Consider the following 21211-nt stretch of genomic DNA (forward strand, 5'->3'; position numbering starts at 1 on the left):
ACATTTTCAATAATACATGGTCATATGACCAGTCTGATCCAAAACTTGGTAGTCCACAAGTGTTTCCACCACGTCTCCTCTTACCTGGTAGCCCTGTGTCGGAGTGGGCTGGTAGTTAGTGTATGGAGGACTGGTGTTTGGAGGTGGAGCCTGACCAGGGGCAGCAGGCTGCCCACCGGTACCTGCGGTCTGATACATGTAGGCGTTCACCATGTTGGGATCTGTGTCAAATGGAACATCATTTTTATAAAAACCATAAATCCAGCGATGTTTATGAGGAATTCAAATGAGACAATGATACTTTAAAAACACGACGGCTTCGATAATTTCAGATTTTAATAAAAATTAAAAAAAAAAAACGTTGAACGCACCTGTGGCAGACACTGGCATGGCTTGGTAGGGTCCTCCAGCAGACTGCCCGGGTTGGTTCATGTAGACCCCATGCATGGGAGAGCCCTCTACTGAGCCAGCAGGGCTGAACGTGCCGGGATAACTGGGGGGACCAGTGGGTGGATACACTACCCCTCCTGCCACGTTAGGTGGCAGTGACTGCAGCTGTAACACACACACACACACACACACACACCAAATCTTTAATCAGACAGTACAGTAATATTCTGATCAGTATCAAGTATGCACACGTAGGGTCTGACATTTAAAAAAAAAAAAAAAAAATTATTCAAGCACAACACTGTTTGTGAAAATCAATTAGGACTAGATGCAGACTGTAACTAAAGGTCACAGTAATTTGCACTAGCTGACCTGTCAATTGATGGTCAAGCAAAAAGTTGCATCCTGCTGCCCTGAACAAAATTAATTAATATTAAAAAAATAAATTTAAAAAAAAAAAAACCCACCCTGACTTGGGGAGGGAATCATGAAAATAGAGCCCTGCACTCCCACGGGAGTCCCGCGGGACCCAACGCAAAGCAGTGCGGTGTGGGACAAATTTTGAAAGCTTATTGCGGGCGCGGGCGGGAGAGGTGATAAGCTGCAGTCCCGCTAACTAAAAACGTGTTTAAAATAAAATTTATAAATTATTAATTTATGTCTATCATATATAATTTGTGCTGGATATTTTATTTGGCATTAATAAAAACATTTTAGGGCGGCACGGTGGTGTAGTGGTTAGCGCTGTCACCTCACAGCAAGAAGGTCCGGGTTCGAGCCCCGTGGCCGGCGAGGGCCTTTCTGTGCGGAGTTTGCATGTTCTCCCCGTGTCCGCGTGGGTTTCCTCCGGGTGCTCCGGTTTCCCCCACAGTCCAAAGACATGCAGGTTAGGTTAACTGGTGACTCTAAATTGAGCGTAGGTGTGAATGTGAGTGTGAATGGTTGTCTGTGTCTATGTGTCAGCCCTGTGATGACCTGGCGACTTGTCCAGGGTGTACCCCGCCTTTCGCCCGTAGTCAGCTGGGATAGGCTCCAGCTTGCCTGCGACCCTGTAGGACAGGATAAAGCGGCTAGAGATAATGAGAGGAGATGAAAAACATTTTAAGATGCCTAAATTTGCGGATGTGGTCTAATCTCGCGTACGTTTCCGATTCCTTTCCGCTCTTCCGTGTTTGAGATCTCGGATCATGACAGAAGAGCAGAGCTCCTCTAGTGAAGCTCGCAGTGCTTCAGAAGTAAGTGCTGCTTTAAAAAGAGGTACATTTACCGTTAAAAAGTCAAGAGTCCTGAAATCAGACGTTTGGAAGTCGTTCTCACTCGTGTACGACGCAGAGGGAAATCAGCTGCCCTTTGCTTGTTGTGATAAGCACCAAAAGGTTCTGACAAAGCTAAGCTCAGCATGTTTAATTCCCCAAGCCAATGACAAGAACTTTCGTGAGAAATAACGCGAACGTCTGCATCATGCAGGATTTGCGGGCGGGAGCGGGACTGAAAATCATAATTCTTTGCAAGAGCGGGACTGCACAATGCGGGCGGGAGCGGGACTGAAAATTCTGTCCCGCGCAGACCTCTACATGAAAATTGATAGTTATAATTGAAAACAAGATCAACTGTGAGCTACTGCTCACTCACGTATCCCCATGCTCTCACTTATATCAGAATGCAAGCAGTCGAAGGAATAGGACACTTATTATAAATGTTGACTTCAACAAATACTTAACCCTGAAACAAGTCAGTAAAGAGCAGTGTCTCTCCACAGGGATTTCAAAAAGCATCCCGGTAAACTGCCACTTAGAAATGGCATCAAATTCACAATATAATCCATTATAAAATTAACACAGCGTCATATTTATACCATGATGCTCGAAGGCCTTGGGGAGAATATTTGTTGTGTCTGAATACTTACAGCGGCATGCACAAGTTTGCTGAAAATGTCTGTTACTGTGAATAGTTAAGTGAGCAGAAGATGAACTGATCACCAAAAGGCATAAGGGTAAAGATGAGACATTTCTTTAATATTTTCTGCAAGATTACATTTTTATTTCCATCATTTACAGGTGTAAAATACCAAAAAATGAAAAGGGCCCGAAGCAAAAGTTAACATGGTCAGTACTAGTCTGGCTAACGCGACTTCAAAGCTCTGCGAGCATTTGGTCTGGCAAAGATATTAAGCCCAACCGTTTCCCAAAGTGCGTGGTTGACCCGCCTCCCTGAAATGCCTCAGTTTGCTACTGGTCGAAGCCAGAAAAGGCTGTGACGAAGCTTAAACCAATCACATCACTCTTTCCTCTGACGTACGTGACGCGACGGGGCTAACTGGTAGATTAAACTCTTACCGAAGCCGGTCGGGAGCAAGGCGAAAACGTCCTTCCTTTCAATAAATACCTCCAGGGCTGCTCTTTGCTCTGTTTTCAATGAGAACTTCCCGTTGAATGCTTTCAATACAGCATCTACCGCTGTGTCAAAGGCTTGCCGCTGCTCCATGTTCGTAATGTTTCTAGTGAATGAAGCGCTTCCGGCATAGATTCTGTAAACAATCTATGGCTTCCGGTCGCAGTTCTACTACGTCACTGCCTTGAACACGCCTCTACCCAGGGCCGTTGGAGATGCTCAAAGTTGATTGGCTCCCGATTTTTCGGGAGCTTGGAAGAGCTGGAGATAGCTTGCCTTGCCAGACTAAGCTCGCAACAGGCCCTCGTGTTGCGTCACGCTTAGGATGGGCGGGCCCAGGCTAGGTCAGTACCTAGTAACACCGCCTTTGGCAAGTATCACAGCTTGGAAACACTTTTTGTAGCCAGCTAATCAAGTTTCAGTTCTTACCTGGGGGATTTTCACGCATTCGTCCTTGCAAAAGGCTTCCAGTTCTACAAGTTTCCTGGGCTGTCTTGCATGCACTGCTCTTTTGAGATCTAGCCACAGATTTTCAAATGATGTTTAGGTCAGGGGACTGTGAGGGCCAGGGCAAAACCTTCAGCTTTGCCTCTTGAGGTATTCCACTGTAGATTTTGAGGTGTGTTTTGGATCATCGTCTTATTGTAGGACCCGTCCTCTTTTTAACTTCAACTTTTTTACAGATGGTGTGATGTTTGCTTCCAGAGTTTGCTGGTATTTATTCGAATCCATGCTTCCCTCGACCAATGAAATGTGCCCTGTGCCACTGGCTGCAACACAACCCCAAAGCATGATCGATCCACACCCATGCTTCAGAGTTGGAGAGGTGTTCTTTTCCTGGAATTTGGCCCCCTTTTTTCTCCAAACATACCTTTGCACATTGTGGCCAAAAAGTTCTATTTTGATTTCATCAGTCCACAGGACTTGTTTCCAAAATGCATCAGGCTTATTTAGATGTTCATTTGCAAACTTCAGACGCTGAATTTTGTGGCTCGGACGCAGGAAAGGTTTTCTTCTGATGACTCGCTCATGAAGGTCATATTTGTTCAGGTGTCGCTGTGTAGTAGAACAGTGCACCACCACTCCAGGGTCTGCTAAATCTTTCTGAAGGTCTTTTGCAGTCAAACAGGGGTTTTTATTTGCCTTTCTAGCAATCCAACGAGCAGTTCTTTCAGAAAGTTTTCTTCATCTTCCAGACCTCACCTTGATCTCCACTGTTTCTGTTACCTGCCATTTCTTAATAACATTACAATCTGAGGAAACAGCTACCTGAAAACACTTTGCTACGTTCTTGTAGCCTTCTCCTGCTTTGTGAGCATCAATTATTGTATTATTCAGAATGCGAGGGAGTTGCTTAGAGGAGCCCGTGGCTGTTGATTTTAGGGACAAGTTTGAGGAGTCAGAGAATTTATACAGCTTTGAAATCTGCATCATCTGACCTTTCCTAATGGCAGGGATGAGAATGAGATTGTATTTTCAGCTGAAAATTTAATCGGGGGTCTGGGGGCCATCGGCCCCCAGCCAGGTCCAGGGCGGAGCCTGGTCGGGGGTCCAGGGGGCCGAAGGCCCCCGGAAGCTGAGTTTTATACATTTTAGACCACTAGAAATGGTCTCAGATTGCTCAGTTGAATAATATTTTCAGTCCAAAGAAGCTTGAGTTTTGGACACTAATAAACAAAAATAGTCTCAATAATGCTCAGCTAAAAAGAATTTTTAACTTCATGCTAGAATGAAACGAATGATGAATATAAATTAAACACAAAGACAGAATATTTGACATAATCCTGTAAATGTTTCAGTTACTTTATTAAAGAATGCAGTTACCTCTTTTGCAGTGAACTTGTCTCAACAGAAACACAATTTCCCTGTTGAACAGTTCTCTCAGCTCCCAAAGTCACAATCACATATAACTAGCAACACTACTCTAAGTTTTCAACATATTTACAAAGTACTTGTTCTTTTTCTAGGAATGCTTCATTGCAGAGATGTTTTTTTCCTTTTAGCAGCTAATCTGAATAAGCGATTCGTTTTCTTTTGTGATAATTTTCACCATTTTGAAGCTCTTATTCGCTGTTACATCCTCAATCTCCGGCCTCGTGGAGCGCCATGTTGAATGAGTAAGAAAGCGAAATGCGAAGAACCAATCAGAACGAAGCTTACATGTGACATTTTGGCCTTTCCTATCTATGCTCGTTTACCATTGGTCAAATCACGATATTTCTCTCTCAACGGCCAATCAAATACAGTGTACGTTCTGAACTGCCAATGTAAACAGAGCCTTGTTCCCGATGGTTGACCGGGTCAACACATACCTAAGGCAGCTGGGCCATAGAAGGTTCACGCTGCACGCTACACGTTCACGTGAAGAACCGGACCCTGGGCCATTAAACTTCATGCTTGGATGTTCACGTGTTGCGTCTGTTCTACTTTGACCGAGTAACCAACAATATGGACTCTTCGGATGACGACGATTGCCTCATTCTGCTTTTACTGAGACAGAGGAAGAGAAAAAGGAACAGAATTTGGAGCCGAGAACACTTCCTTCTGAGAGAAACCCGTGGTGAATTTCACCGAACATTCTATAATCTGCTTGACAATCCCGATGAAGAACTATTTTTCAATTATACCATTCAATTATATTTTTTCTGAAGTTTTCCCCTGAAAGCATAGAGTTATCTCCCTAGACCCGTTCTGATTGGCTGGCGCGGCGGTGACCGCATGCATTGACTGGAATTTCCATCTTCACGCCTAGAAAAAAAAAAGTGTGCATGTTCATTTCTCGCTTCACGCATGAAGTGTGCAGCGTGCAACGTGAACGCCGTTCTATGGCCCAGAGCAAGTCATGCTACGTTTGTCCACTTTTCTTTACACGCGTGTAGCATGCAGCATGCAGCGTGAACCTTCTATGGCCCAGCTGCCTAACCCCCCCTAAATATTTTCTCCTCGGATTTAGACGATTCACAAAAATGACCCCTGGGTTGATAAAATCCACAGATCCGCGGAAAATTCCCATCCCTGTAATGGAGAATTTGAACAAGCCACAGCTCAATAAGCTAATTAAGGTCTGGAACCTTGGTAAAAGTTACCCGAGAACTCAAATGTATTGGGGTGCCCAAACTTTCGCATGGTGCTCCTTTTCTTTTTTCACTCTCCAATTGTACAAAACAAAAATAATACACAAATCCTGCAGAAAACGCTGAAAAATGTCTCGTCTTTACCTTTATGCCTTTTGGTGATCAGTTCATCTTCTGCTCACTTAACTATTCACAGTCACTTTCAGCAAGGGTGCCCAAACTTTTGCACGCCACTGTACATATGGAGTACAAATCATTCACAAATCTCTCTTTTCAACCATTTGTTGATTAACAGGTCGTCATTTCGATAGAGAAACACCAAATATCAAGCGGTTGTGATTTGTAGTTCTGAGAAAGATGTTATGAAAGTTTTGTAAATCCACCCTATAGGTTTCGTAAACACATTCAGTTGGTAAACAGGAAGTTGATGTGCGACAGACCTGAAAACTGTATACACACGGTATAGAACCCCAAGCTGAAGTTTGGTACCAAGTGGCTATGATTCGTGGTTACTGAGAAAAAGGGTGTTTCGGGCAGACCGAGGTAAACCAGTATACGCCCCCTCCTTCGGAGCGGGGGTATAAAAATCCTGTTTTTCATGGATCATTCTGGATCACCACCAAAAGTCATAGCAACATAATTCAGCCCAGGCCATTATTAAAAATGTTCCGTTTCCGGTCCAGCGGCCGGGTGAGTGCCATTTGTGCGGTTGAATTTTTTTTTTTTAAACGCCGGTTTTTCGACTTTTTTTCGGGTTCGTAAATCTAAAATCGAACTTGACATTTCCGCATTCCCAGGGCTTTCCACCAAGGCTCATACTAGCCAGCCATGACAAATAAGTAGCCAGCCGGGGGAGTGAACACAAAAACTCCTGTGCATGCAGTTCCCAGGATTAAATGTATTTTCCACAGACCATTTATTTATTCACTTTACTCAAATACAAAGTAAAATGGCAGTAAATCTTCTTTCTTTTCTTGCGTATTGCATCATGAGGCGTTCCTGGCTTGTAAATCTCTTATTTTCGGTGCATGACACATTCACGCAGCTGAGCATGCTATGAATTAACAACGACAACGGTCTGCAGTGGGGCGACACAATTACACACTCAGCCAACATTTCTCCATTTGTGTATGAAAATACACTCCAACCACTCAGTTTGGCTTCATTTACAACCAACGGTGTCTTTTGATGCCAGCACGTAATTGAACGAGAGAAGACTGGTTTACCGGAGACAAAATAAGCGTCATCTCTGCTTCTGTTCCCTCCGACACACTACTGCCTCCGCCGAGTGCGCGCGCACTCTGAACCGAATCAGCTCTGCGCATGCGCCGTGCGGCACAAAAAAACGGCAGCCGCCATGAAGGAAGGAGATCCGGAGTTTTCAAACATTTGCTTAAGCGTGAAATCACAAAATGGTATTCTAGCAAACAACAAAATAGTAAAGATTCAGAAAAACAAATCATTCAGTGATCATTTTAATAGTGTAATTTCATCCGAACTCGGCCTAACACTCGATTTAGAACTACAAAAAGTCCGCGTGTCGGACATTTTAAGTACCTTTGTAAAAGTTTTGCAAATGTTGCATTCAGCGTTTAAAATGCTAACTTAACGTTTTTGTACAAGTTTCAGTTGATTAAACCGTCATATTTTATTAAACGTGTCTGCTTTTGTAATAAAAAAGTACTGAAAGAAAAAGCAAACAGCATTGCGATTTCTTATCCATCCATATATAATAAAAAATAAAAATAAAAAAATCCCTCCCTCCTGACTGAAAATTTTTTTGCTCACCCGGTGGACAGGAAACGGATTTTTTTTTTAAGGATGGCCCCAGATGTATTCTTCATGTGAACTTTGGTGATGATTAGTTGAAAACTGAGGGAGAAATAGCATCCTAAAATCTTTAGGAGGAGAACAAAGATCCTGAATGACAGTAACAATCTGCACCAGCACTACTAGTGCAAATTATAAAGGGGGGGAAAAAAAAATTCCCCAACCAAATGCAGCCATTTAGTAATTTCTGGCACAAACTCAGTTTTTAATGGTTTACGAAAATCCCATTGTGGTGTCATTTGTCCCTGAAGAGATAAAAATGATGTAAAAGTGAAGGTTGTCTCCACGTCACTAGTGAAAAGCAATCGCTTCCCTGCTGTGACTGCTTCTTGGGCATAAGCTCACCTGGGCATAAGGCAGGGAAAAGGCGGGCATCTGAGCACGCATCTGGATGGTGTGTTTCTGCTGCTCCAGACGCAGCTGCCGCTCCTTCTCCTGCTCCTGCAGACGCTGGATCGCCAGCTGTCTCTGCATCTCCAGATACTCCTGCAACCGATAAAGAACATGACTGATCAGCAATCACCTCATACCCATGAGCAAGATCAGAGGAGGTGAATAAATCAGGGATGTGATTTGGGGCTGGTGAAATTATCTGAAAATTTTGGCCGGGGATCTGCAGGCCCCCAGCTGGTCCAGGGCAGCGCCCTGGTGGGGGGACAAAGTAGTCAATGAACCAAAGTAGTCAAATTTTGAAATGCAAGGTAGAACTGATAATGTTTTATCATATGAGACCATAAAAAGGTTTTAGAAATCTTAAAATGTAAACAAAAACACGTCCGGACCAAAAAAAAAAAAAAAGTTTTCTGTGAAATTGACTCATACAGAACTGTACAGTGTTCACTCACTTGAGGATTTTCATATGCAAGAATAAAAATCACTTTTTCACTAAACATTCATAAAAAATGTGTTTGCTGAATCCACTCAATCCAATCAGAAGTCTGTGAAGAAGCCAATATCTCTAATATTTCTACTCATATTTCTGAAAGGCGGGGTACACCCTGGACAAGTCGCCAGGTCATCACAGGGCTGACACATAGACACAGACAACCATTCACACTCACATTCACACCTACGGTCAATTTAGAGTCACCAGTTAACCTAACCTGCATGTCTTTGGACTGTGGGGGAAACCGGAGCACCCGGAGGAAACCCACAGGGAGAACATGCAAACTCCGCACAGAAAGGCCCTTGCCGGCCACAGGGCTCGAACCCGGACCTTCTTGCTGTGAGGCAACAGTGCTGACTGCTACACCACCGTGCCGCCCTTAATTTTTTTTTTTTTTATTGCTGTAAATTGTTAATTATGCCTTAGATATCACGGTAATGTGTAAATAATGTAATGTATCTACATTGGTTGTAAATTTAATTAAGTTCATTTCATTCATTCATTCATTCATTCAATTATCATACTTTTTTAAAAAATAATTTAAAAAATAATAAATTTAACAACCTGGCTGATAACACTGGTAAAGATGTGACACTTCTCTAAAACGAAACTAACTTTATATAGTAGCCTCCATATACACACACTGAAGGCTTAATCCCAAATCACTTCCTCCTTCCTATACAAGTGCCCTACACAGCGAGCCCCTGTAGTCTCTCTAGTGCACTCTATATGCCTTATGGAGCGGTTTGGTCTTCAGCGCAACAGATTTCCTCTTCATCAGCGCGGTGGAGCAACAGGACAGGGGGCGTTTCCAGCTGCGCAGCGCTCACTTTCACTTGGCCTGTTAGCCAGAGCAGGCAGCTGCAACGCATATTTTGACTTCCTATGTAGCCAGAAGAAGCTATACATGCTCCAAAATAGGATTAAATTATAAATAAATGGCCTTGGACAGACTTGTGTTTAAGCGGTGCGTTAAAGCTCTTGCTAGCTACATGGCTAAGTAGCAACAAGCCTGAGTGTAAATCAGGGCTCTGAACCAGAATTTTTTTCCTATTGGTTCGTTCCGAACAGAAACGGAATTTTAACGTTTCCGGTTTTGGGTTCCACCATTAAATAGACGTTCCCGAACCGGTTAGAACAAAAAAATTTCGTTCCCAGAACGGTTAATTACGTTCCCTGTCAGCTGTTTAACAAATGGCTATAAAATTATGTCTCTGTCTCATCCAGCTTAAGCCAAATGTAGGCTAATTCTATTACAACCTTCATTAAATAAGACAAGAAATAATTCAAAACAATTATTATTTCAAATGTTGGCGATTTGGATTCTCAGTATGTCTTCCCATCTACACAAACAGAAAAAGTGCCAAAAATGAAAGAGAATTCGTTTAGTGTGTTACCAAAGGCTAGTCAGGCCCTATGCATCGATAGGCTAACAGAGGTTAACGTCATTTAATGTTCGTGAGCCTCTCATTAACGTGGACAAATATATTGATATCGTGTTTGAAATTGACGTTTTTGAATAACGATAGACTGCAATATTTACCTCTTATTTAAGATGTGGAGACGTGATAGTAGTCCACCCTCCCGCTCTCTCCATTCAGTCAGCGAACGTCACACAGGAAGTGAACCCCAGCGGGTCATAGAAACTTGCGCAGGAGAAGAATGACTTTTATTTGTAGGCTACGGAAACTTTGAGGAACGAAATAAAAACCGGTATTAACCGGTTACCATTATTTTTAATAAGCGTTTCTGTTCCGGAACATAAAAAATAATAAAGTTTCTGGTTTCGTTTCTGTTCCATGTGAAATAGAAAAAGTTCCCGGTTTTCGTTTTCGTTCCTTGAACCGGTTCAAAGCCCTGGTGTAAAGTAACAGAACTTCACTGCTACTAGCAAGCCGTGCTAACTCAGGAGCTAGCTCTGGTGTCAGGTCTGTTCCCTGAGCAAATGTTCCAGTCATTTTACACCCAAAGTGGAAATATTTCCGCGGACTAAATGACGAACAGCATCTCCTCCTCTCTTTCCTTTCCTCTCCTCTCCGCCCAGCGCGCCGGTACATGAACTCATTCCGGGTGACCGGCAGCCAACCTCTCGCCTCCCTAAACACACACACTAGCTCGACCCAGACAACCGTGTCCTGTCAAACACACTCGGCTCTGCCACGTCGGACAAAACGCACACACAAAAAGCTGAGAGTTTGTTCGTGACCAAACGACACACACTCACATAACACGCTGATGCGTAGAGGGGCCTCCAGCAAGCACGCCATCTCTCTCTCTCTCCCTGAGCGAGAGATGATCCGCAGACGCACTTTCCACCAGTGGTTGCGTTAGACTTTTTCATTGTCCGCCATTTTGACGGACAGGGTTGTAAAAATTCCGTCATTGTCCATTATTATCTGTCATTTTATTTTAACTTTTAAATGACAATGTATATAGGCTATAAATGCTATATATTTAATAACTTGTGTTTTCATGGACTCATTTTCATTTAAAAATTAATTCACAGAACAAGCTTGTATTATTTAATCATTTATTGATGTATTTATGATGCAAAAAGATGAACAGAGATTCTGATGTTCGGTCACTTGGGAACCCATTTTCCCTCCGCTAAAAACATTGCGGCTGTTGTGCCTTAACGGGCATATGAACGATGTTCTTTTACAACGTAGCAAGACAATTGCAGTTAAAATATGAACAGTCCACTACAACGATTTAAGTGACGATCTAATTTGACCTGTTTGCGTGAGCTCAAACCTTCCTTCTGGCCCGCATGGATTTAAATTGGGAGCTCGCTTGTGCATAATCAAAGTCATCAATGGAGACTGCTGCCGAGGCAATTGTCATTAAATTTTGCGTCTTTGCCTCGGACAGACGACTTCTCATTGACGTTTTAATTTTATTCTGAAGGCTGAACCCGCGCTCTGCTGCGACACTGGAGGCAGGAATAACCAGCGCCACTTCAGCCAAAGTTCTGAAGTCGGGAAACATTTCTCCCAGAGAAGTGATCAGAAGCCAGCAAGAGCCTCTGAAAGTTGGATTTCCCGACCCTGCTAGTACTCTCTTCATAGGGAGGAAATCCTGCAGCATGCGGTCTTTCTGCACCAGTGGTGCAGCTGCACCCCGCGGTGACCCGTAGTGGGCTGACACGGAAGGTCTTAAAGGCGTCACGCAGTGGCGATAAAAGTCGCATTATTCTGCACCAGAATGCTTTCGAGATTCGAAATAAATTGACAGTCGATTTTTCAAAAGCTTCCCGCGGTTGTAATCGGTCCTTATTTGGTCATGCCCATTAGGGTTGGGCGGTATCCAAATTTTGATACCTTTAAACCGTCTCTGTGTTTTCCCGGGGTATACGGTATTACCGAGAAAAAAATTATATTTTGTTTCGGCCTACTATGTAATGTGCGCCTATGCCTCAAATGTACTATTTAAAAGCAGCATAGCGAATTGCGTGCATTGTGGTATGGATTAAGCAGCAAAGCGAATTTTGTGCATTGATGAATGGATTAAGAGATATTTCAAAGCATCACGCAACTCTTCCTTCATCTTGAAAATAGCATTCAACTGTCGTTTACACATGTCTGCGTTGAAACGCCATTAGCAGCACTATTTCACCTACTCCATCAAAAAAAAAGTACACGATGAGCAGGATCATACCCTTTCAAGCATGGGAAATAAAAAAAAGAAAAAGAATCAACCAACACCCAAGTCCGTTTAGACTGCGCGATAAACCATATTCTTCAGCGCAAATGAGGCGAACCTAATTCAAATGCGCGATAGCTGCACAAGGCAAAATCATATGGGCCCACGTCATGCCGTGGCGGGGAAATTAATCATCAAATGGCCTTACCTTGCTTAAAACGTTGTCTTGATCACATAACTCCTTACAATTATTCCACTTAAATCCATACGGTTTAACACACCCAACAAAGATAGCAAGCGCATTGCTAATTCCCACCAGAAACCGAACAGTTTACGCTACGATGTTTTCTTCCGTTTCTTCAGTAGATGACATTTCAAACGTTTATTACCCACATCCCAAATGTCATACGTTATATTATTTTACCTTGTTGTTACTCATGTAACCTACTCAAAACACAACTCATTGGAGAGATCTCGTGGAAGTGGAGTACCCCAGGCTATGGTGTGCCTTAGGGGACATATTAGATTTTTCGTTTGGTTTGAAACCAAAATACTGCCACACTGCCGATGTTGTGTTTTTTTTTTGCCACTAACTCGTTATCTTGACTTGCCATCTTTCAACCGCGGTCTCAGTCTTTTTTTTTTTAGACAGGACAATATAGAGAGACAGGAAATGAGCGGGGGAGAGAGAGACGGGATCGGGAAATAACCTCGGGTCGGAATCGAACCCGGGTCCCCGGATTTATGGTACGGTGCCTTAGCCATCTGAGCCATGACACCCCCGGTCTCAGTCTCTTGCGAAGCTTTCTGTCAGACTCCAAATGTCACGCAGGGTTGCCATGGTAACGACAAACAACCCTGCACGCGATGAGAGCTTCTTTAGGAAATTGATAGAATTAGTGAAAATACGATCACACAGTTATTCGGGATGATCTTCAATTTATTATTTTATATTATGACCTCATGTACTCCATATTTATTTAGATATTATATATTTTTTTAAAATGACGGTAATGAGACCGATACCGTTGGTACTTTTGGATACCTCGGGATACCTTCTTACCGTAATACCGCCCAACCCTAATGCCCATCACTTGAAGTTTCCCGCGTTCGCAGCGCCCCCTCTCGGTCAATGGAACAGCTGCGTGACGTCATACCAGTAACCACTCGGTGCAGTTGCAATGACGGACACACCAGAAAATAGGAGCGATGCTGAGGAAATTAGCTTTGATTTTACCGATACAGAAGAAGAAAATGGCCCACAAGTAGAGATTCTGACAGCTGAATGTCCTGGTGGTATCCAGCCTTACAGATTTGAACCTGAGCGCTCATCTTCAGAAGAAAATGAGGACAGTTCTGACGACGACAGAAACGAAGACGAGAATGAAGAAGACCGGCGACTTGAAGACTTGTTTTAGTTGGTTTCTCTGACTAAATCACTACTTGTGTGTATTTTTAAAGACCATTTTCACTTGAATTAGAATGCTGTGTGATTAATCTATGATTATGTGTAATACTGATAGCTGTAGGGGGTGAAAGTATAGCTAGAAAGATTGAATTCTAGCAACTTGACAGCTTGCGATCTCGCGAAATGCAGTGGGCCTTCTGATCCAGTAGACCCCTTGATATTCCAGTTTTCATCATTTTCCTTTTATTGCGGTTGATTTTAACTTGATATTCAGTATGTTATAGGCTGGGAGTATTGAGCTTTGTATTGTATTGTTTAGTAAACATACAATCGTCAGTAATAAGTGATAATTATTAGTTAAAGGCAGCTCTGTGGCATAAATCACTGTAAAATTTGGACACAAGTCCAAATTTGGCCTTTTGGTTTCTATCCTATAGATCTATTTTGCTCTCCCATGATGATCTTAGACCTATTAAAAGCGACATGGGGTGTTCTACATAATATTGCAAGATCATGGAGGTTTAATTGGAGTTTTGTGAAAATGTTTTTAAAAAGCTAGTAAAGGTGGCTTGGGAAGCTGGAAAGCAGACATTATAAACAAACAAAATTTATTTTTAACGCACGTTTTCGTGTAAGGCAATTCCTGGCTGGGGCTCGTTGTTACAGCCAAACACAATACACCGATTAGGCATTTTGGCTACGTTCACACTGCAGGCTGAAGTGACTCAAATCCGATCTTTTCGCCCATATGTGACCTGTATCCGATCTTTTATTGACAATATGAACGACACAGATCCGATTTTTTCAAATCCGACCCAGGCCGTTTGGATATGTGGTCCTAATTCCGATTCCTATCCGCTCTTTTCATATGCGACTTCAGTCTGAACCGCCAGGTCGCATTCATCCGACTTACACGTCATCAACAAGCCACAAACGTCACTATTCTGCGCTGAAGTAGGCGGCGGGTCTCTCAAAAAAGTTACAACAACATGGCGCATAATCACGGGCGCAGATAGAGGGGGGGGACTCGTCCCACCCAGATTTAAATTCACCTCGTTCGGTCCCCCCCACTTATAGGGAGGAAAAAACGTCTATGCTGTCTTTCTTTGCATAAGGCAAACCTCACGGAAAAATCAAAAGACTAATTACCATTCGGTTTATTGAGGTGCACGGCAGTGTATACATAGTTGCAACAACTCACATAAAACAAAAAGACTGATATTCGGTTGGTTGAGCTGCGCAGACTGCACAGGTTGCGAGCTCGAGCTTGGTTGCTATGGTTACTAACAACAAGTTTGACAGGCATATCGGGGTTGGGGTTGGTTTGCTGGCAGCTTTGTCCCCCCCAGTTTTTTGTCCCCCCCAGTTCAAAAAACGTATCTGCGCCCCTGCGCATGACATCAATGCGAGGGACGCTTCGGGCTGTGAAGGTTCTGAATCTTCTCAATGGAAGGACGCAGAGGTTAGGGAGCTGATTTCCATTTGGGGGGATGCAGCTATTCAAGCTAGATTGGATGGGTCATACCGCAACCGGGCGGTTTTACTTCCGTAAACACTGGCCATGCTCACTGCGTGTGACGTCGTCGTATCCCGCAATGCGCATGCGGAACACTTTTAGGTCGCTTTTCGTTCATACTGAGGATCACATACAAGTCGCATATATTTGTTAATGTGAACGACCTCACAAAAAAATCGGATTTCACAAAAAAATCGGAATTGAGCATTAAGCCTTGCAGTGTGAACGTAGCGTTTGTATCACAGAATATTAATACATCATTTCAGAGTGTTTTGAGTGTTCAAAACTATCCACAAACTGAATAAATCCACAAAATCCGCAATGTAAACAACTCTGGTAAACGCACGCTATAGAGAAAACATAGCGACAGGCCAGCATCACCCAAGGGAGGTTACTGGTATGACGTCACACATAAGTTGACCTAGTTAACGGCTGGCTGCCTAAATTTGGCTGTGCGCGTCAACTTTAAATGCTTGTAGCGGGCGCATCGTGACACTGAGATCGCGGGGAACCGAGGGGCTTGAATAACCCACCAAACCCGACATTTTGACACGATATAGCCTGATTGCTGAAATTACCGCACGACGCCTTTAAATAAAACAAAGTTATGTTTAAATGTTAGTTAGTCTACCCGTGCTCTCATTAAAATGATAGTTTAGCAGATATTCGAGCAGTGATGTTCCTAAGCTTGCTGGGGAAGAATACAATAAATCGATATTTGTTTCATTTTAAAAACAAGAAAACAGCTAGCCTAAATGAGCGCTATTGCATTAAGACGTACAGGCAGGGAAACGACACAAACAACCCAATGCATCTCTTTTTTTAATAGCAAAAATGACACGTCTTCTGCAGAGAAGGGAAACATTAATCCATCTCACTGTGCTAGTGGTTAGAAAAGTCAGAGCGCGGTCAGGAGCGCAATGGGCGGAACAGCCTTGCACAGTGGCTGCAGTGTACAGTATACATGAGCAGCCGATGCACTGAACATCAAGACTGCCGCAACGTCGGCTCAGACTGAAAGTGACGGCAGTGAAGACTATGTATACTGTATGTAAGAAAACTCTGCCACAACTTGCCAATCATTTCAATTGTGTGTTTCATTACGTGTTATTATTGTTATTATTAGGCTGTTATTGGTAATGGTAACGGTAAACATCTGTCAAAATGACCGACGGCCTTCAGATTTTTCCGTCATAGCTAAAAAAAAAAATCCGTCAATGACGGACAATTGTCGGTTAACGCGACCTACGCTTTCCCCACGATCCGCCCCGACCTGAACAAATGTCTCACGGTATTATGTCCAACGTCTGTAGCAAACCTCTTTCTCCAACCATTCCCAGCGGAATTTGTTTTTCACTATTCTGTCGATTTCTTTAACTCGATTTGCATCTTTACGCTCGATCACGGAGGCTGCCATCTTTCAACTCTTTGTTTGAAGCGAGCTTACGTACAGCTATCTAACAAGCGCGTTCATTGGTTGTTACAGAGCGATGGGCCAATCACGCACCTCGTTTCATCTCAATGACGGAATTACTGAAAGTCGGAACGAATAGGATACGAATGCGGATATTTGAGCGAAAAATCGGAAAAAATTTTTTTTTCCAAATTTTGAGGTGAAAAAAGCAGAATTCCGCAAATTCGCGGAAAAATCACATCCCTGATAAATATTACGGATACCACAAAGAAACCCAGTTTAAATTTTTAAATAGTAATTATGTATTCCAAGACACCCAAAAAAAAAAAAAAAACCACAGCTTTCCGAATCCTCCAAAATACTCATCTCTGCCTTGTGTCCCCAAAATTAAATCATGACTCTCGTCAATATACCGAGTCTCCTCTTGCATCCACGAGAGTAATTTCTAGCCGATCACATGACCCTCACCTGTTTCTTCTGCCTCATGATCTCAAGTTTCTGGGCGAGCTGGATCTGGCGCTGTCTCTCGGCCTCCTCAGCGGCTCGGCGCAGTTTCTCACGGTGCTCGTCCCTCAGAGCGTTCAGAGCGGCCCGCGCGTCCCGAACCTGCGCCAGCTTATCCTGCAGCCCTTCGTAGTACACTAAAGACGAAAGAGAAGCAAACAGTACTTCATGTAAAGTGAAATAAAATGTTATTTTGAATTTTAGAATTGAAAAACAATCCACTTTCTTCAACATTTTGTAATTCAGGGTCTCCATGACAATACAACGTAGAACAAGAATGGCATGAGACGCAACAGCGTTGACTCACGTCTCTTCTCGTCGAGCTGGTTGAGGAGCTCCAGAAGCTGCGGGTGCATGTTGTTAATGGACTGGAACAGGGACAGCACGGCGCTGTCGTTAGTGATGCTGCGCCCTCGCATGTGGTTGCTCTTCATGCGGTTCAGGAAAGTGGTGACGGCGTTCTGTAGAGCTTTGAGGAACTGCTCGTGGTTCTCCTCGGATTCTCCGTTCTGGTACTGCTGCTGCGGGAGTGCGTCACAAAAATCAGTCGTTACTGAGAGCAAGAACTTTTCTCTTCTGGAGAATGAGAAGAGGCTTATACGAAAAGGTGCACGATGAAAAGAACCTTCCAGAAGGGCTTCACGGTTTAAAAACTGCGCATACATTTACCTCCACGATGTTGATGGGCTGAACGGGGGCGTGGCTTTCCACTGGTTGGCTGATTGGCATCGGTTCAGCCAATGGCACCGGAGCAGGAGCAGAGGGGGTGGGACTCTTGCGCACTTCCTCTTGCTTTTTCTCCCAGTAAGTCCTATTCAGATAACGGGCCAGCTGGAAAATACCAATATAAACATCAATTGCATAACCAGTATACGTACATACAAATAAATGTTACCCTATGGGTAAATGTGGCTACTGCTTATAAATAAAGTTTTCTGATCCCATGTCCATACAATAAATATAACATTTATACACACACACCTTATCAATTATACTCGCCTCATCTCTTGCAAGCATCACCAAGCTGTGAGCAGCATCAGGGCTTGTAGTATTTTGGTTACGGTGTTTTGTTCAAAATAGTGCTGTGAACTAGCTCCATTTTCAAAATAGTAAGAAAGCGCTTGCTCATGAAGTGTCTTAAGGGGTGTTCACACGGCAACTTTTACTCCGGTGTAGCACCGGGGCTGCCCCGGTAGAGCGTTCACATGGTACAAAGTTATACCGGTGCAAATCTAACCCTGCTCGGGAGGTGGTTTAAGAAATTTACTCCAGGGTAAATGCTAGTTTGCGGGGCAGCACCGATATAAAATGGGCCGTCTGAACGCTACAGGGGTAGACTCGCTACGCGTGACGAGAGTTGATCACATACGGGCATTGCATAATTTGCATCCTGGTATTTTGCGCTTCCAAAATGGCGAATATCAACAACAACAGAACGGCGTGTCTTCCAGTATTGCCAGATTGGGCGGTTTTAAGTGCATTTTGGCGGATTTGAACATATTTTGGGCTGGAAAACAAACATCAGCAGTATCTGGTAACACTGGTGTCTTCATCCACGTTGTTTTCCCGGCGCTTGGTGATGCCATGACAACCAGGAAAAGGAAGTACATTTTCATGCATGCGCATATTTCATTTCCGCATTATTACTATCGCAAATGATAGTAATAATGATAGGAAATGATAGTAATAATGATAGGAAATGATATCAAAACTTTATTACTATCAAAGGAAACAATAGTAATAAAGTTTTTGCTACTATTGCACGATCGCAGAAACTGCCGTGTGACCGCAAGTGGGGCTGCACCGGTGCTAACACGCTTCTCTCTAGTAAGCAGGGTTGTGACGTGTGAACGCTGCGCAAAATTTACACCGGTGTAAGATATATCGCAACAAAATACATCGGTGCAGCATCGATGCAAATATGTGCCGTGTGAACACCCTATTAGAAGCATTATTTAGTACTCATGAGCACACTGTTTCACAAGTGTAAAGACTAAAGCCTCGGTCACAACCGGCCGTACGTGCTCCTACGGCCGGTCTACGGGCAAAAAACGCAAGAAACGCACGGAGGGCGTGCGTGTGATGTGCTGATTTTCCAGCCGTAGACCGGCCGCAGAAGTTCTTTGTCACGTCAAACAAACTCTACGGGCGCTTACGTTTTTTTCAGGTTGCAAGACAAACTTGCGGCCAACGTGTGTCTTTCTCCACGAACAAAAAAAAAAAAAAAAAGCGGCGATTTGGGAAACGCCAAAAATCGCACAGCCAAAAAAAATCGTACGTCCAGTTGTGACCTAGGCTTAAAATTTAAAAAATTAAAGCGAATAGCAGAAGTCTGATATCGGCTTCTCAGTACATCTGCCAAAGAGCTAAAACAAACCACACCCGTACAAAACCTTTTCATTTAACCTTTCAGGAAGGACCAAACGAAAGCTGTGGTAATCAAAAGGCAAATTTTCTTAAAACAAAGACACCACTTACTCTATCAAAATCAGTAGCCTCGGCGAACCACAAGGTGAATTTCGTTTATCTTTTTATCTGCCGATGACCTTCAGATACTATGGAGTTATAACGAGGTTTCTCTTATTTTGTTTCTGGTTCTGACTGGTTCCGAAGTTTATCAAGAAGTAGAACGGGTGATCGAACTCGATCAGGATAAGTGCTGATGAGTTGAAGTTTCGCTATTGTTACACTCATTCTCACATCACGGCTTTGCCACTCGTTCTTGTGTACCTTTGATGAGCGAGATCAACTGTTTGTATCGCGAGATCACGATTCGCCATTAATGTGCTTTTAGTGTGCTATTGTTACACTCAATTCTTACAACATGATTAATACCCTGTCCACACTAAGGATTTTGTACCGATACGAAACTACTTTCGTACCGCAACACCTGTCCACACTAGCAACTATACCGGTACTGTAGCGGTATAACTGTATCGGTACGAAACCCACAAATGTATGGGTTTCGTACCGGTACAGTATCGGTACTGTAGCGCTTCGCTGTAGTGTGGACAGATGAAGCGGCTCTGTATCGATACAAATATAATGCGCAAGCGCAATGAACCATTCCTACGTCTTCCGGCAATACGCCCGTGCTTTCCAGCTGTAAATAAAACGTCAAAATGGCTCAAAACGACCGTGGAGCTACATGGAGCAAAGAAAGGAGGGAGGGGAAGAGAAAGGAGATTCGTTTTCTTTGTTTCTTTCTCAACTGCCTCGCGCGTTTTATACGATTCGACTGAATAAATGACCACCAGAAATACAGACTGTACACTGACAACAAAAAGCACACACGCGTCGTTTCAGCCGCCATATTCTCGGAAGGAAGTTACTCGGTAACCACGGAAACATTTTGCGCACGCGCATTTCAACTTCCGTGAAAGAAAACCGCAAACATTTCTCGCTAGTGTGGACAGATGCACTAAACTGTACCACTATACTTTGTATCGATACAGTTATACCACTTTCGCACCGGTACAAGTGTGAACACAGCAATAGTGGCTATTGCCTTGCGTCGCCTCTATGAGGCAGTAGCCACGAAAAGGAGACCTCATGCTAAGCTACATGCTGAAGCAGAAACGCCATCTTTTGAGGAACACAATTAGAAGATCCTTACCTCAGGGTCGACATCTTCAGCTGAAGGGGCAGAGGAGTTCTATTTAAAAAAGGAGAAAAAAAAAAAAGCGGTCTTTACATATGACTATACAAATCCCCTCCCCCCAATTACAGCATCCAAAACCGTATTTCGCATATTCCAGACCCTTACCACAGGAGAGGAGTACAGAGTGCTGACCGGTGGAGCGGAGGAGGTTACTGGAGTCGGATCAGCTTTTGGGTACACGGGGTACGAGCACTTCTGCCTCTGCACGTACACGAGAGAGAGACTGAGCATATATAACTGCCTGCATGATGTTTTATTCCCTTTTCTCCCACCATTTCTACAAACATCACATTATCATGGATGCAAACGGCGTGCCTTTTGGCAGATGCTGCCTTTTTCACGGCTGTCTGGGGGACTTGTGTGAATCGTGGTGGGGCATTGGAGTGTCTGATTATAATTTCATCAAAGTAAATTCTGTATTAAAATTACTAAATAAGCAAATGCCGTTAAGGCCAATTTATGCTGACAACGCAGTCCTCGCAGACGGTGTCGCAG

General features: G+C 43.5%; 1 protein-coding gene across 4 annotated transcripts in view; it reads right to left on the bottom strand.

Annotated features, from left to right (window-relative positions):
- Positions 1 to 21211, bottom strand: part of hgs (hepatocyte growth factor-regulated tyrosine kinase substrate) — an 84459-nt gene that overhangs the window by 10041 nt on the left and 53207 nt on the right. For 2 of the 4 annotated variants that reach the window (XM_060942507.1, XM_060942505.1), the window contains exons 11-18: positions 20822 to 20917; positions 20672 to 20710; positions 17725 to 17886; positions 17363 to 17573; positions 17020 to 17192; positions 8031 to 8171; positions 372 to 555; positions 85 to 221 (exon numbers count right to left, since the gene is read on the bottom strand). In XM_060942507.1, coding sequence (XP_060798490.1) covers positions 85 to 221; positions 372 to 555; positions 8031 to 8171; positions 17020 to 17192; positions 17363 to 17573; positions 17725 to 17886; positions 20672 to 20710; positions 20822 to 20917 — 1143 coding nt within the window. Of the gene's footprint in view, positions 1 to 84; positions 222 to 371; positions 556 to 8030; positions 8172 to 17019; positions 17193 to 17362; positions 17577 to 17724; positions 17887 to 20671; positions 20711 to 20821; positions 20918 to 21211 lie in introns of all 4 variants that reach the window. The other 2 variants (XM_060942506.1, XM_060942504.1) reach the window with 1 other exon arrangement.

Source organism: Neoarius graeffei, chromosome 16, assembly GCF_027579695.1.
Source record: "Neoarius graeffei isolate fNeoGra1 chromosome 16, fNeoGra1.pri, whole genome shotgun sequence".
In the NCBI taxonomy this organism is placed as follows: Eukaryota; Metazoa; Chordata; class Actinopteri; order Siluriformes; family Ariidae; genus Neoarius; species Neoarius graeffei.